Source organism: Vipera ursinii (genome assembly GCF_947247035.1).
Source record: "Vipera ursinii genome assembly, chromosome: 1".
Taxonomy (NCBI): Eukaryota; Metazoa; Chordata; class Lepidosauria; order Squamata; family Viperidae; genus Vipera; species Vipera ursinii.
In genome coordinates, this window is record NC_139512.1 from 286159442 (window position 1) to 286177351 (window position 17910).

Consider the following 17910-nt stretch of genomic DNA (forward strand, 5'->3'; position numbering starts at 1 on the left):
ACCTTCCACCAATAAAATTACTTGTATGGTAATTCTACTAGTAGCAGTTTTAAATTTCTCCCTAAAATAGTGCATTTACATAAGGATTTAATAATTTTTTCTGGAATGTTTCCTGCACTTCTCTTCCTGTGTGAGCAATACAAAAGAAGAACATGTGGGTGGGGGGGAGGTACGGGGAGGGAAGAGGGAGGGGGGAGCTGGGGAGGGGAGGGTCGGGGGGGATGGGGGTTTTTAATGGAAAATTGTATTGTAAAACTTTTCAATAAAAAAAAAAAAAAAGAAGAACATGTTCTCGTTCTAGAAAATAACTAGCTAATGTGGATATAATTATTCTTCACTTGTACTATATTATTACTATGATACATTACTTGTTGATTACACAGTAACTATGCTGTGATTAATATTTGCCCTGTTAAACATAAATAACAACTGCAAGATTAGATTAATGAAGTAATTCCAAGTCCCAAATCTTTTCTAATTTAAAAGCTGCATGTTTACTTTCCCCTTTTTGATTCTGAACAGAAAAAATGTTACAGTCTGTGACACTACACTATAAAAAGTACACTAATTAGATATAAATTATGCAAATCTATCCATATTTAAATATAGCACATGCATATAATTTGTCCTAAAGGGACACGGTGGCTCAGTGGGTTAGGACGCTGAGCTTGTCGATCAGAAGGTCGGCAGTTTGGTGGGTCAAATCCCGAGTGCCGTGTAACAGAGTGAGCGCCTGTTACTCGTCCCAGCTTCTACCAACCTAGCAGTTCGAAAGCACGTAAAAATGCAAGTAGAAAAATAGGGACCACTACGGTGGGAAGGTAACAGCGTTCCATGCACCTTTGGTGTCTAGTTATGCCAGCCACATGACCACGGAGACGTCCTTGGACAAGCGCTGGCTCTTCGGCTTTGAAACGGAGATGAGCACCGGCCCCTAGAGTCGGAAACGACTAGCACGCGTGTGCGGGGGAACCTTTACCTTTACCTTATAATTTGTCCACGTAGTATGGCATCCAAAAGATCCTAAATAACATTTTAAAAGAATTGTTAAGCTGATAAAGGCAAAAATAACACGTGATTTGGCCTTATAAAAGTTTCTCTTAAAAACTAGTATTTATTCAGAAGTGCAAACATTTCAACTAATAAATCCTCCAAATATCTATTTTGTTCAAAATAAGTTGAAGATCTGTTAACTCTGCAAATGCCATTCGTTCCTTGAGATAATAATAATTTGTACACTAAAACCGAACTGTGGAAGAAACAAAAAATGTAGCTCTTACCAAAGAAGTTGTTTTATCATTTTCTTTTTTTTCAGTCTCATTCTCAGTTAGTATGACTTCTTTGTTCACTGCTGTTATTTCATCATCTTTTTCTTCATTTTTCACCTTTGTTTCTTTTATATTTAGCTCAACTTCTTCCTGCTTTTTCACCTCTTGTTCATGGTCCTTACAGGGTTTGCTTGATGTTTTCTCTGGCAGTGCCATTTTAAATTCAACATTAGCTGATGTGCAATACTCTTCAAAGCCATAGAGATATCTAAAAGATGATAGCAACAAGCAAAATCAGTTTCCATTGGTTTGCTTTACAATTACACTTTGATGATATGAATTCATTAGTTAAATTACAGTAGTTTAGGAATGATTCACAAAAGCTCCAGATAATGACAAGAATGGAAGACTGAGATTAGTAAAAGCCTAAAAACATGTACAAACGTCTAGGTCAGCTTTAGAAGTCCTCAACTTACAACCACAATTGAGCAATATTTCTGTTGCTAAGCAAGACAGTTGTTAAGTGAGCTTTGTTCCATTTTATGACCATTCTTGCCATGGTTGTCAAGTGAATCAATGCAGTTGTTAAGTTAATAACACAGCTGTTAAGTGAATCTGGCTTCCCCATTACGTTTGCCTGTCAGAAAGTTGCAAAAGCTGATCCCGTGACCTGGCACACTGCAACAGTCATAAAATACATGCCAGTTGCCAAAACTCTTGTTCACGTGACCACGGTGATGCTGCAACGGTCATAAGTGTGAAAAATGGCCATGTCACTTTTTTTTTAGCACTCCTGCAACTTTGAACGGTCACTGAATGAATGATTGTAAGTTGAGGACTACTATACAGCTGAGTGTACTTTTATATGAAATAAAAAGTTCATTTTTGGGTGCCAAACTGAAGTATTCAGTATTATATTAATTACTTACTTTTTGTAAGCACATTTAACATTATATCCAGCAGCAGAATTCAAGACGGGGATACCAAGGTCCTGATATACTTGCTTCCAGACAGCTCCACTTTCAATCTGCAAAATATAATGAAAATAGCCTTTTGTTTAGGCTTAAATAAATAACACCCTGATGATTAAAATAACTCATTCTACAAGGTCTGAAATTTCAAGAAAAAAAATTGATGTAAACAAATACTTTCTTATTGCTTTGATGTACAGAAATTTATTTTCATCTGCCCAAGTCTCACTATAGATGCATTACTCGAGAGGTTTAATATATACACAAGGACATATGATGGAATTGTCTCTTTTCCTTCACTTCTTGAATAGCCACCCCTTTCCAAATAAGAACTGCCCAACCTCTAGCATAGAGGGGAAAAGGGATGAACAAGTTTATAAGTGAAAGGATTTAACTGGACTACCTATATCAGGGGTGTCAAACTCAATTTCATTGAGGGCCGCATCAGCATTGTGGTTGCCCTCAGGGGGCCGGGTGGGTATGGCCAGGGTGGGCGTGGCCTAGTGGGTGGGCGTGGCTAGAGTGCATATGGCCTACTGAGTAGGCGTGGCCAGCTCTACATCGTTCGCATCAAGGGTGCCTATGGGGGCCTGGGCAGGAGTGGGACAGATCTGAGGGACTCTGGCAGGAGGAGGGTCTCTGGGCCAGGGCCAAGGCAGTGGGGGCCGTTCCCTCACTGTTTCCAGGATGGCTTCATGGGCCACATGAAACCACTTCGCGGGCCGAATCCGGCCCCCGAAATTTTGTATATCTAAATTGAATAATGGGGAAGAAATGGAGGTAGTGACAGATTTTATTTTCCTGGGCTCCAAGATCACCACAGACGGGGACTGCAGCCAAGAAATTAAAAGACGCTTGCTCCTGGGGAGGAAAGCCATGGCAAATCTAGACAGCACACTAAAAACCAGAGACATCACCCTCCCAACAAAAGTGCGTATAGTCAAGGCTATGGTTTTCCCAGTTGCAATGTATGGCTGTGAAAGTTGGACCATAAGAAAGGCTGAGCGCCAAAGAATTGAAGCCTTTGAACTATGGTGCTGGAGAAGACTCCTGCGAGTCCCTTGGAGTGCAAGGTGTTCAAACCGGTCGGTCCTAGAGGAGATCAACCCTGACTGCTCTTTAGAAGGCCAGATCCTGAAGCTAAAACTCAAATACTTTGGCCACCTAATGAGAAGGAAGGACTCACTGGAGAAGAGCCTAATGCTGGGAAAGATTGAGGGCAAGAGAAGAAGGGGACGACAGAGAATGAGGTGGCTGGATGGAGTCACTGAAGCAGTAGGCGTGAGCTTAAATGGACTCCAGAAGATGGTAGAGGACAGGAAGACCTGGAAGAACGTTGTCCAAGGGGTCACGATGGGTCGGACACGACTTCGCAGCTAACAACAACAAAGTTGAATAAAGGGCATCAAATTTATAGGACTGCCTCTCCCTGAAGATATCTGCTTGCCCACCAAGTCCAACAGGGTAGGCATGTTCCTGGGTCCCCTCCCTTAAATGTTGCCATCATATGGGATCTAAGAAGTGTGTCTTTTCCATGTCAGTCCCTGCCCAATGGAACACCCTTCCCCCTGAGGTCCAGCAGGCCCCCATATTTTTAATTTTTGGAAAATCACTTAAGATTTAGGTCTTTTCCCCCAAGTGCTGGGATAGGGTGAAACTGGCATGGGACAAATTTGTTGGGCGGCAAAGGAACAGTTAGTTGTAATGACAGGTCTTTATTGTTGTTCTTTGTTTTGTTGTGTTTTATTTTATTGTTGATGCATACTGCTTTTATTTTGGCACTGTGAACCACCCCAAGTTTGGTTTAAGATGGGCAGCCATATAAATGTTTTAAATTAATTAGGAGACTGAGATTATCTATTTTTAGATAATCTAGGGAGAAGGGCGGCATATAAATTTAATAAACCTTAAATCTTAACCTTAATACTTCAGATTTCCTGTGGCAGATAACACATTACCCAAATAAATTTTAAGTGACTTGGAATAAAAAAGGTGGCCTAAGCTATACTGTTTAGTGAATCATAGCACTAGAATCCACTGATATCTATGTTATACAGAAAGTGTCAGTTGAGAGCAGGACAGACTGATGAGACTGACCAATAAGCAAACTTTTTTAAAAAAAAATTAGCCAAAGTTAAGTACACGTGAAATTTTTAGCCAAAGTTAAGTACACGTGAATTCTTTTACATAATCTTGCTTGTTCCTCAAATATTACATGAAGGTTAAATAATTTTAACTTGTTTAGTTTTGTTATTAATGATTCAACAACTTTAATTATAGTACCATTTATAACAAAGAAGACCAATTTAAGCAATTATATTGCCCTCTTCACTTGCATTCCAACAACTGAAGCTGTCACGGTAGTGAAAAAATGCTACAACACAGCACCCTAGGTGACAGAACCAACCTCAGCCCAGACAACATATGTGCTATACTGGACTTCTGCCTGACCACTACCTATTTTAAATTCAGTGAAGTTTTCTACAGACAAAAACACGGCTGTGCCATGGGCTCACCTGTGTCTCCCATTGTGGCCAATCTCTACATGGAAGAGGTAGAAATCAAACCTCTAAACTCCTTCATATGAATTCTACCCACTCAGTGATAGATAGATATGTGGACAATACTTGGGACAAGATCAAAACACAGGAATTGGAAGCATTCACTAAACATATCAATTTGGTGGACAGATACATCAAATTCACATGTGAAGATGTTAAGGAAAATAGTCTAGCCTTCCTGGACTACACTGTATACATTAAGGAAGACAGAAAACCCAAACACAGAGATCAATATTTACTGCATTTTACATTCCAAGTGGCCCTTCATCAAATCTCAAAAAAGACCTAGCAGGAACTTCTCCATAACAGACCAAGAAGAAAAGAATAAATGAAGCAACGTAGTCATCCCATACGTTGCAGTAATATCGGAAAAGCTCAGGAGGATCTTCTGCCAACACAACATACGTGCACACTTCAAACCCAAGAATACACTAAGGCAGAAGCTTGTCCACCCCAAGGATAAAACACCCAAACAAAGCAACGTGGTATATGCAGTATAATGCACTGAGCGATGTGCAGATCTGTACCCTGAGGAAACGAAACAACAACTTCATAAACGTATGGCACAATATAAGAGAGCAAACACATCAGGACCAGATTCAGCAATCCATCTGCATTTAAAAGACAAAGGCCACTCTTTTGAAGACAGCAAAGTTCACATTTTGGACAGAGAGGACCGCTGGTTTGAAAGAGGGGTCAAAGAGGCCATCTATGTATTGAACAGCCCTCTCTCAAAATCATTTATCTCCAGTCTATAATATAGTCCTTTCAACAGTTCCAAGAAGGCTCCACACACACATTTGCACCACTCAGGTGACCCTGAGGACACAGATAAGCCTCTAGGTAGCATTAATGACTCACTAAAAGAATGCAAATGACCAGCTGTCTGCAAGGAGTATAAATCTTTCCATTCCTCACCATCCAGTCAGAGCTGAAGAAGCTTCTTGGATGAGAAGCGAAACATCTTCAAAGAAAGAAAAACAAGAAAGTCCAGTTGCCTCATGAAAAAAGCATCTTTGGAATAACTATGACCTGGATGACTGAGAATTTCCATAGACATCATTCCTCTGTTGTTTGACAGCTGGATTTACAAATTATCTGGAGAAGCTACGTCATGAAATGCCAAGCAAACAGTTCTCTTTTATTAACCTTTCCTTCCCTAAAACAAACAAAAATCATTATTTGACATCTCTGCCTAAACGCGTGCTGGATGCTTCAAGAAGACACGCCCTATTTTCTTCCTGGCTGTTCTTTCTATTCATTACAGTTTAAACAGACTTTTCTACCTATCAATGGAACAATATTCTTACCTTATCAAAGAATATATACCGTATATACTTGAGTATAAGCCGAATTTTTCAGCCCACTTTTTGGGCTGAAAAATTCCACTTCGGCTTATACTCCAGTCAACAAAAAAAACTTACCGAGGACTTGTGCGCGGCCGAGGCTTTGGTGCTTCCGGGATTGCGCGCACCTCTCCCAAGCAGCCGCCGTCCGGAGACCTGCCGAAGTTTGGGGAGGTTTGGGGAGGTGCGCGCGCACCTCCCCAAACCTCCCCAAACGTCGGCAGGTCTCCGGATCTCCGTGCCTTGCCTGCCTGCTTCTTTCCGCTGCGGGTCACGGAGATCCGCAGCGGAAAGAAGCAGGCAGGCAAGGCACGGAGATCCCGAGACCTGCCGACGTTTGGGGAGGTTTGGGGAGGTGCCCAAACCTCCCCAAACGTCAGCAGGTCTCCGGATCTCCGTGACCTGCCTGCCTGCTTCTTTCCGCAGCGGAAAGAAGCAGGCAGGCAAGGCACGGAGATCCCGAGACCTGCCGACGTTTGGCGAGGTTTGGGGAGGTGCCCAAACCTCCCCAAACGTCAGCAGGTCTCCGGATCTCCGTGACCTGCCTGCCTGCTTCTTTCCGCAGCGGAAAGAAGCAGGCAGGCAAGGCACGGAGATCCCGAGACCTGCCGACGTTTGGGGAAGTTTGGGGAGGTGCCCAAACCTCCCCAAACGTCAGCAGGTCTCCGGATCTCCTCCCCAAACCTCCCCAAACGTCGGCAGGTCTCCGGATCTCCGTGCCTTGCCTGCCTGCTTCTTTCCGCTGCGGAACAAAGCAGCCGGAACGAAGCAGCCTGCCTGCTTCTTTCCGCTGCGGAACGAAGCAGCCTGCCTGCTTCTTTCCGCTGCGGAACGAAGCAGCCTGCCTGCTTCTTTCCGCTGCGGAACGAAGCAGCCTGAACGAAGCAGGCTGCTTCTTTCCACTGCGGAAAGAAGCAGCCTTCTTTCCGCAGCGGAAAGAAGCAGCCTGCCTGCTTCTTTCCGCTGCGGAACGAAGCAGCCTGCCTGCTTCTTTCCGCTGCGGAACGAAGCAGCCTGAACGAAGCAGGCTGCTTCTTTCCACTGCGGAAAGAAGCAGCCTTCTTTCCGCAGCGGAAAGAAGCAGCCTGCCTGCTTCTTTCCGCTGCGGAACGAAGCAGCCTGAACGAAGCAGGCTGCTTCTTTCCGCTGCGGAAAGAAGCAGCCTTCTTTCCGCAGCGGAAAGAAGCAGCCTGCCTGCTTCTTTCCGCTGCGGAACGAAGCAGCCTGAACGAAGCAGGCTGCTTCTTTCCGCTGCGGAACGAAGCAGCCTGCCTGCTTCTTTCCGCTGCGGAACGAAGCAGCCGGCGGCGGAGGCTTGCAGAACGGCGGATCGGCTTATACTCAAGTCACCAACTTTTTCCAGTTTTTGGGGGTGAAATTGGGGGTCTCGGCTTATACTCGAGTCGGCTTATACTCAAGTATATACGGTATTATACCTAAGTGATTACTAGACTCCATTCTAAATTACATATAAATTAATCCATGAGTTGGTAAAACCCAAATTAAGATTTATTTCAAGCATTTATTTTATAGATAATTAAAATAAATTCTGATTTTGTAGGGTGTAAAATAGGTTTTCATTACTATAGGTAAGAATATTTAATTTTAAATTTCAGATTTGCTTTAAAAGTAATGAATTCATTAATACTGAATATATTATAGCTGCACATTATCATTGGTTCTGCCACATTAAATCCCACACTGGTCATTTCATTGCTTTAAATTAATCCATGCAAGCCCTATTTCACAAATTGTGATGTTACCATTATATCCCATAAACCACTTATATCTTGTCCATTTTAATCACAGTCTTAAGAATCTTACCTTTAATCTACTCTATCTATTTGCAGGTTATTATTTTTAGATATGTGAGCAAATCTCACCTTCTCAGCAGAACCATGAAGCTGTCAAAATTGAAATCTAAACCATAATACAACTTACATTTTGAAATCTATTGATCTTCTCACTTTTCAGTAAAATTTATTAATGTACTGCCACAGGCATAGTAACTATTTTTCCAGTAAATAGTTTACAACTAGTCCTTGACTTACAAGCATTTGTTTAGTAACTGTTCAAAATTACAATGGCACTGAAAAACGTGACTTATAACACTTATGGCTGTTGCGCACCTAGGGCCACACGATCAAAATATGGGTGCTTGGCAACAAGCATGAATTTACAACAATTGCAGGGAGGTGAGGTCATGTGATCATCATATGTAAACTTCATAGCCAGCTTTCAACAGGCAAAGTCAACAGAGAAAGCCAGATTTGCTTAATAACTGCATGATTCACTTAAGAATTGCAGTGATTTGTTTAACAACTATGGCAAAAAGTAAAATGGGGCAAAATTCACTTAACAACTTTCTTGCTCATCCAGGAAAATGTTGGGCTCAATTGTGGACATAAGTTGAGGACTACCTGTATATTAGATTACAATTCTATCATTTATTCACTTTATATTTTAAGGAAGTATCAATTAACTTCCATTATCATAAATTACATTATACATAATAACTTAGTACAGTACAATGTCAATTTTTGATATCGGCAAACAAAATAAAGGTTGCTGTTGGAATAATAATAATAATAACAACAACAAAAGTGGCCTCTGCAAACAAGCTGAAGAAGCAGTGGACCACCTAGTCATCTATTGCCTCAAATAGCTGACTACCTTGCATTTAATTTATAGCTAAACATCTTAATGAATTATTGCATAATAAATCAGCAATTTATTAATAATTGACAAAACCTAGATGATTTTTAGAAACCAGCAAAAGAAACAACATAGGAAACTGTAGACCAACAACATGTTTGCCTACAATGTTTATATTACTTGCAGGCACGATAGCAGACAACATTCAGGCTTTGAAGAAAGTAACTATTTCCCAGTAGAAGAAAAAGGAAATAAAAGAAAAAAGAAAAAAATCAACATCTGAATGATAAAATGTTCCTGGAGAACTGCAGAAAGCCAAAAAAAAATTACACATAGTCTACATTGATTATAAAAAGCTACAACATACCGTATTTTCCGTCGTATAAGACGACTTTTTAATGCATGAAAATCTTATCAAAAGTCAGGGGTTGTCTTATACGCCCAGTCGCCTTATATGCCGGAAAATAGTAAATCCTCGGGAGCAGAGACGTTAGTGGAAACAGACAAATCCAGCACTCGAGAATGGCGAAAGACGGCCTCCTCATAAATAAACCGACCAGCCCAACCGAGGCTGAGGCTCCAGCTTACTGGCGTCCTAGGGCAGCAGCCCTTTTTTTTGTGGAAGGGAGCGGGAGTTAAGCGTGTGCCAAGCCGCTGGCGCTCCGCGAGCACGAGAGCTCAAGGGAGCGCGGGAAGCCAGGCAGAGGCCGACCTGACATGTTCATGCAGAGCTAAGCTTCACCTGACCCTGGGAGTTTGACTTCAGGGTGTGGTGCCGCGGAAGACCTACAGCAACACCCGCCCGGGAAGGCGCAGCTCAGGAATTGCTACAGGCAGACCGCAGCGGAAAGCTGGCACTGGGGCTTCAGCAGCCCGGGGTCGCCCCTCCGCCCTGAAGTAGAAGGCGGCTTTGGGGAGGGTGTGTGTGTGAATCTTAAACTTGCAGCGCAGGGCTGATCCCGTTTCTTTCCCCCCCACTCCGCCACCCTGTTCATTAAGTAACCTATGGAAAGAACCGCCTTCTTTCAGACCTGGTGCCTTCCCGAAGTGTTGGGCCACAATGCTCGTCGCTCCTGGCCGAAACAGCCAGCGCGTGTGGCTGAAGTAGAAGGGGGCACCAAGGCGAGAGGAGACGAGGTTTAGACGAGGCAGAGCAAAGCTGATCTCAAGGCCAAAAGCTCTTGATAAACCTTCACCTAATTGAGAAGCAGCCCTGACTTCCTACTTACCCGTATTTTCCGGCATATAAGACAACTTTTTAACCCATGAAAATCTTCTCAAAAGTTGGGGGTCGTCTTTTACGCCAGAAAATACGGTAGTTGGATCATCAAATGTTTGGGGGAAAAACTAGTGGCAAATAAAAGCATTGCTGTAGAATGTATGTAGAAGAATCATGAAGCACAGGCAAGACAGAATTGGTGGTTGGAAATGAAAAGTATGGGCTTGTCAACATGAGCAGAAGCATTTTCAAGGGTAACTTATTATCACTTATTATTTGTCATTGCTATGATCCCACTTTCAATCATTTTGAACAAAACAAATCTTGGTTACCAAATGGCAAAAAACAAATGCTAATAAAAAATTTCATTTGCTTTACTGTATGTGGATGATCTGAAGCTTTGTGGAAAATCAGAAATCAAAATCCAGTCTTTGACAAATACTGTAAGATATTTTAACACAGATAAAGCAATGGAATTTGGCTTAGAGATGTATGCTACAATAGCAATAAATGGGGGTAATGAACAGTTAATGAAATTGAAATGCCAAACACCCAAACCATTAGGAGCCAACAAGATGAAACCTACAAAATGCCCAAATATCTGGGCATTTTACAGCCTGGATAACATCAGGCATAAACATGTTAAAAATGTGATTAGTAAAGAATACATCCAAAGAGTAAGAAAAGTGCTAAAAAGAAAGCCATTGATACTAGGGCCATACCTGTGATATGATACTGCTGGAATTAATAACTGGACAGAAGCTGAACTGGACAGTTTGGACTGAGAAACAAGACAGCTAATGACCATTTATTATGAATAACATCCTCATAGTGATATTGATAAATTTTATCTGCTCCACAGATATGGAGGCAGAGATTTACTTGTCAATTGCAAAAAGTCACTACTATTCCAATATATTACAACATTCTAGGTTCTTGGGAAGAACTCAATGTGTATGAAGGCCAATACCAGCTAAAGAACTGGCAGCTGGAACTTCACATTTTTGTATATGTAATAATAATACATCTAAAAAAACCAGCCAAGATAGTACCAATAGTACTATCAATGAATAGACACCTTGTAAACAATTCCAAACAAATGGAGCACCACTTGAATGCTATTGGCATTGACAGAATCACCATCAGTCAATTGCAAAAGGCAGTTTTACTTGGAACAACTTTCATCCTGCAATGATACCTTTAATACCATTAAACAATATCTGCCTATCCCAGGTCCCTGGGAAGGACTTGATAGGTAGATAAAAATGCCAAAACCAGTCTAAACATCTGACTATGTGACAAAATATAAAAGCAACCAAATTCTAAGCAATTGCTGTTTGCAAAAAGCACAAAATACAGTCAGCCCATATTCCATAAGCCATAACTTTGTTGTATAAATAGAAATCTTTGTACTTTCATGCTCCTTTAGATGTTATTCTTCTAGCACTAACTTCTATCATATATAAAAAGAACTGCATCTTGTAGTTTAATGACATTTTTGTGGTATGTAGTTATCTCTATAATTCTAGCACAAATGGGAGAATGTTATTTTCTTATTCTTTGTATAAGAAAAACAAATATACACAACTGCCTTAAAAGTTGTGTTCTCATCTTCTATACAACTCTTTTTAAAGCTACAGAAAGCGACACATAGTTATTTTAGGCTTATTTTTTCTTTTTACTAAAGTTTATAGTACTTACATTATCAAATCCTCCAAGTTTATGAACAAGTCTGAATAATTTGAAGAGATTCAAATTTCTGTATCCAAGGACAGGTCGTTTATTAATAGGAGTCCCTATGAAAGAAAGTATTTTGAATTAAGTGCTTGAGCACCGTGAGAATTCTTCATATAAACATTACTGAAAATAAATTTAGAACTTTAGTCTCACACAAAAATAATGTAACATACAGTATATTCTATCCATATTTAGTCAAAATAATCACAACCATATTCAATGCTACTTATTCCAAATAAATGTGTAGAGAATACAATTAAAGCTTTGTCTTCCCAATTAAGCTACATAACAGTATTTATAATAAAATAATTATCCAAATAATTAGAGAAACTTGTACCTAGGAGGTGGTCAAAACGAAATAGAGAGCAGCACTTAACAGGAAACCTTATGATAAAAACCATTTACAAAACTAACACCAAGTCATGTTACTAGAAACTTTGGCTAACATCCTGCATTTGCTAACGTGTGTCTGGCAAATTCATATTGGTCCTACAATATTCTTGCCAACATCCCATCTGATCTGGACCATGGGAAGACCTCAGAGGAGGAAGAAATTGGAATTCCATGGATGATTTTCCTTCCTATCCCCATAATTCTTTATTTGCCAAATATAGGAGCTAGCAAGGATAATCCATTTTAGTTGCCTGCTTAGGACTGCAACAACTGGGGGAAAAAGTCACTTCACAAGTGAATGTGCTGTTTGGTAATCTACGCTTGGTTTTGGCAACCTAGAAGTTGTGCAAACATTATATAAACACATTTGAGAGGGTTTTTTTTTTAAATGTAGCCTTTCAAATTATTTTTAAGTGTAACTTTAACAGTAAGCTACCTTAGTAACACTACATACTAAAATATTTGTAATTACCTTTGGTTCCTATGTATACAATTAATTAAGAATGAAAATATTAAAAAGGAACACACTCAACTATCAGGAATTAAAAGCAATGTGATTCACAACTATATTAAATTCTCATACAATTAAAACAAGCTGTACAATAAACCTAATGAAATGCTCACCTCTGTCTTCCATGAATTTATAGAGTTGTTGCAGAAAGTTCTCTCTTTCTTCAGGAAAGGGTTCTATTTCTTCCTAATGAAATAAATAGAGATTTATTTATTTATTTTACATAGCCTGCCATCTCAAAAACCAACAAGGAAATAAAAAAATCATCATCATATTATTAAAGGATATTATAATGTTTTACTCTGAAGGTTAATATTATTTTTTTATCCTTAAACTAATATTCTTTTTTCAAATTATTTTATTTCAAAATATTAGAGTGTTCCACTGTGGGAAAATACAGAAAATTTAATGCATACAAAAATTAAAATTTTATGAAGTTCTACTGAGAATTTAGCATTGCTTTCTTGGAAAGCTTCTACGGGACTAAAGCTTTAGAGTGCCAAAATGAACGCTTTGGTACCATTATATCTGACTAAATACAATTTAATCTGTTGCACGTTATTTGATTAAAGCTGTGAACTGGGAATTTTCTCCTTTAAAAAACGATATGGTTTATTGTGGATTCCTGAGCTTTCATTCTGGATAAACATTTGCTGATACTTCCAAGACCTCAACCCATAGCTATGATTGCAATGATGATATCATTAGTTTTATATTTACATTCCTTTTACTATTCAAGCTATTATTCATGAATAAAGAATCCAGGTATAGTTCTCCTGAGGTTCACTTTGATCGAATACTGATTTTCACTACTGCTTGTACGAAACTTGACAGAAGTGACTAGCAAGATTTACAAATACAAATTTTGGCACATGCAGCGTAATACAAACCTATTACATTATAGGATTATACTTGCCTCTTCTTCACTGCTATTATCTTCTTTTTCCTTTTCATCTTCATCCTCCTCTTCTGCTTCACTACTGGAACTTTCTTCTTTCAACTCGGTCTTCCAGTTACTAGGAACAGTTCTATTTTTACAGAATTCTAAGGCCTGATCAAAAGCTGTAAATAAATTAATTTTATTAGAATTGAACGATCTACCTGAAACAGTCACATTCTGACTTAATATGGATTTTGTGCAGCTATATAGTCCCTTTTCTTCTATTTAACTGAGTGAATGAATCAAATGAACAGTGTGAATGAACAAAGTAAAAAATATTTAGCAATAGCTTATGTCTGAATTTAAAAAAAAATTAAAGGGTTTCTAAACAAGGCAGACATACTGTATGTCTTGATTTAACTTGATTTCCATTTCCTAGCTTGCTTGCAAGTTCGTTATCTATAGTCATATCTATAGTTATTCAAAGACAATGTCCTCACTGCCCTGAACAAACTTCTATAGGGCTATATAGGGACTCACGTACCTAAAGAAATGTTTCATTCCATGAAAATATCCCTTATTATGAAGATCAAAGCTACTAATTAAAATTCTTCAGTTTCCTAAAGTATAATTGGCAGCAATAAGGAATATAGCTTTTTCAGTTGTAGATACTAACCTTGCCATGTTTGATCATTTTTAAGGTACCAATTAAAGACACTGCTTTTGGCAGTTGGGTCGGACGACTCAGAGGAGGAGGAGGAGGGGGGTGTTGAAGAGCTTGCTGAGGGGATTGGACAGCTTGATGAGAGCCCTCAGCCAGGCCCCTCTCATCTGGTCACGACGGAGACCCAGCTGTGTGAGCCTGACAGCGTGGATGAAGATGACCCACAGCTGGCCCTGTTCAAGGATGCCCGACGCAGGAGGCAGTCAATCAGGAGTAAACAGAGGAAGGCAATGGGGCTCCTCAGAAGGAGGCAGAGAGAAGCCACGCCCTGAACTGTATTTAAGGGGGCATGCGTGGGAGGGCTGGTTTGCTGAAGGCAACCGCTTGAAAAGCTCCTGTTTCTTGGTTCGTGTCTTGTTCTATTTGTTTTTGTAGCAATAAATTTGGCAGGCGTAATTCCAGCCTCTTGCCTTCTTGTAAAAGGGGTTGTCCCTGCCTTTTCTGCAAGGCCGGTAGCAGGCTGGTACAGAACAGCTAGGCATACAATCTCTCAAATTGTTTTTAAGCTTGAAAATGTTTTAATCCTTTAATTTCTATAACTTGATTTCTACCATTGGTGCTATTATGCACTGAATCTTAGTGATGGTATCGAGCCTTGATAAGACTATTCTTTTATTTAATGGTGAAGATAGGCAGCACAACTGCTGAAAACTGCTGGCATGATTTCTTGTCATTTTAGAACAGGAAGCACATAATTATTATAATATAAAATCTAAAATAGGCATGATGCAGTTTAAAAAAAAAATCCAATCCACTCAATCTAGGAAAAGGTTAATATTTAGATTTTGGCATTTGATTTTTTTCCCCCCTACGTCTCAGACCAATACTACCTATTTTCTCTCACGAGGCACCCTCTGTGGCCCTCTTACAATCCCACACTTGTAAAAAGTACAGAAATTATGATTAAAAGGTAGAGAAAAATAAATAATAAAATACGATATTCCTGGCATTCCTGGAAACATTTTTTAGAATTCTCAGTCTAGTCTAACCCTAACTCATTTTTGTTCTAGCCAATTATAACTGAGATGAAAAGCAGTCTAATTTTTAAGTCAATTTTTACCTTGTTTTAATGCAGCGTCAGGTCTTGGTGAAGATTCACTAATTTCCCGTACATCTTTTCTTGGTACCGAAGAGCTAAACAAATTGTGATCACAGTATTTTTTAAAATAAATATTTTAAGTATTTTGATAATAGAGCAATCTTCATTTAAATAAAGCAATCTTTTATTATTAATTATCCATAAAATGTGGGTCTCCCACTGTTACAAAGCAAACAGGAATTTTAAAAATTTGAAAACTTTTTCAGAAAAAAAAATATTTGGTCTTAAACTACTTTGTGTAAATCAGTTATTTCTAGAAAAGGAAAATTAAGATTTTGATCTGAATTTTTAAAACAGTGCTAAAATGTTTTCTTCAACAACAAGAAGAAAAATTGCTATAAATCCAAACTCAAAATAAAAAAACAGGAAGGGGAACACCCAGTTTTCCTAATGATGAAACACAGATGACTGCCTAGCAAAACAATTATATCTACTTCAAAATAAGTTTCTTTACAACAAACTACGCTAAAGTTCCTTTCAATTCAATGGCTTGTTGGTCTAGGGCAGGGGTAGGCAACCTTGGCTCTTTTATGACTCGTGGACTTCAACTCCCAGAATTCCTGAGCCAGTGGCTCAGGAATTCTGGGAGTTGAAGTCCACGAGTCATAAAAGAGCCAAGGTTGCCTACCCCTGGTCTAGGGGTATGATTCTCGCTTAGGTTGCGAGAGGTCCTAGGTTCAAATCCTAGACCAGGGCTTTTCAACCTTTTCACCCATTGTACCACTTTTAGGATAAGGCAATATCCGAGTACTACCAGTAACCCAGCAAGGTGTCAAAAACTTGACCCCCCCAAAAAAAAGAAAAAAAATCATAAAATACAAGTAGTCCTCGACTTACAACAATTCTCTTAGTGACTGTTTGAAGTTACAATGGCACTGAAGTGAATTATGACCATTTTTCACACTTATGACTGTTGCAGCTTCCCCAGGGTCATGTGATTTACATTGGGATGCTTGGCAACTGATTCATACTTATAACATTCAGTGTCCCAGGGTCATGTGATCAATGGCCAGGTCATCACTCAGATTGTGGGGTGCCTGTGGGAGGGGGATCTGTGGGTCTCTGGTGGAGGGGAGTGAGACTGGGATGGGTGCCTTTCCTCTCTCCCAATGTCCCTTCCTTCCTTCCTTTTTTCCTTTCCTTCTCTCCCTTTTTGTCCCTTCCTTCCTTCTTTCCTTCCCTCCCTCCATCCTATGCTACACCACTCAGATCCCAGCCTGGTTTTGGGCAAAGTAAAACCACTGACATCACAGCCCTGCCTGTTCACGCACAAAGGCAGAGGAGAGCGCCTCAGCCTCTGCACGCGCACACAGGCAGGGAGGGGATGTCACCGGTTCACCTCCTGTTTTCAGGCCCGTACATTATGAACCGGCTACTTCTCCCAGTCATTTTTCCCCTACTGGAGCCCAGTGTTTGAGCCAGGTTCTCCAATCCTCTCCGCGTACATCATTCTTCCCATAGCTCTCCCCAGCGCTGTCAAGAGATACCCATTTCTGGCCGCATTGCTACCGTTCTTAAGTTGCATTTGCACCCGCCCGAAGGAAGAGAGTGACGCTTTTCTCCCTCCTCCAAAGGAAACAAACCCACATCGCCACCAAGTCACCCTTCCTTCGGGCGAAGTAATTTCTGGACCCAACTTTGAGACTGTTTTAGCCTGAAGCAGAGAGTCGGAGAGCTGCGTCACTCTCACCATTTGGATTCTACTTTTACGCCCTGGGAGCAGCTTTCCTTTCAAACCTCCAATATATAACAGAAGGGGAACCTGCTGCAAAGGCGCATCTCGCAGAGTGTTTCCCAAGTGACGCCTGCGCTCCACTGCTGCAGAAAAAGAAGCGCTGCATTTCCCACCAGTGCAGGCAGCCTGGGTCCTGTGAGAGGCCGAGTGGGAACGAAGCAGCCCTAGGGTCTGTGCTGCGGAAAAGCCGCAAGCGCCGGTGTCGCCTGGGCTCCTGCCCAGCTCACTTGCTTGCAGAAAAGAGGCTGCTTGCTAAGTGAGTTGGGCAGCAGCCCGGGATCAGCATTTCTGAGTGCGATTTCTGAGCGCGACCCAGATGATCCCGGGCTCCTGCCCGGCTCACTTGCTTGCGGAAAAGAGGTTGCTTGCTAAGTGAGCCCAGGATCAGCTGAGTCGCGCTCAGAAGTCACGCTCAGAAATGCTGATCCCGGGCTCCTGCCCAGCTCACTTAGCAAGCAGCTTATTTTCTGCCCGGCTCACTTGCTTGCGGAAAAGAGGCTGCTTGCTAAGTGAGCCGGGCAGGAGCCCGGGATCAGCTGAGTCGCACTTAGAAATCGCGCTCATAAACGCTGATCCCGGGCTGCTGCGACACCGCGTACCACCAGCCAGGTGCTCGCGTACCACTAGTGGTATGCGTACCACCGGTTGTAAAGCCCTGTCCTAGACTGGCCCTATTTTTGCTCCATCACTGGAGGTTTTTAAGAAGCTAGACTCATCTGAAATGGTACAAGTTCTCCTGCTTGAGCAGGGAGTTGGACATCCAAGGTCCCTTCCAGTTTCTATTCTATTCTATTCTATTCTATTCTATTCT

The 17910-nt window shown here is 40.9% G+C and overlaps 1 protein-coding gene across 4 annotated transcripts in view; it reads right to left on the reverse strand.

The window, feature by feature from the left end:
• Window positions 1-17910, reverse strand: part of ARID4B (AT-rich interaction domain 4B) — a 90642-nt gene that overhangs the window by 32929 nt on the left and 39803 nt on the right. For 3 of the 4 annotated variants that reach the window (XM_083361614.1, XM_083361612.1, XM_083361615.1), the window contains exons 10-15: window positions 15326-15399; window positions 13578-13723; window positions 12775-12847; window positions 11722-11816; window positions 2198-2295; window positions 1281-1536 (exon numbers count right to left, since the gene is read on the reverse strand). In XM_083361614.1, the coding sequence (XP_083217740.1) occupies window positions 1281-1536; window positions 2198-2295; window positions 11722-11816; window positions 12775-12847; window positions 13578-13723; window positions 15326-15399 (742 nt within the window). Of the gene's footprint in view, window positions 1-1280; window positions 1537-2197; window positions 2296-11721; window positions 11817-12774; window positions 12848-13573; window positions 13724-15325; window positions 15400-17910 lie in introns of all 4 variants that reach the window. The other variant, XM_083361613.1, reaches the window with a different exon arrangement.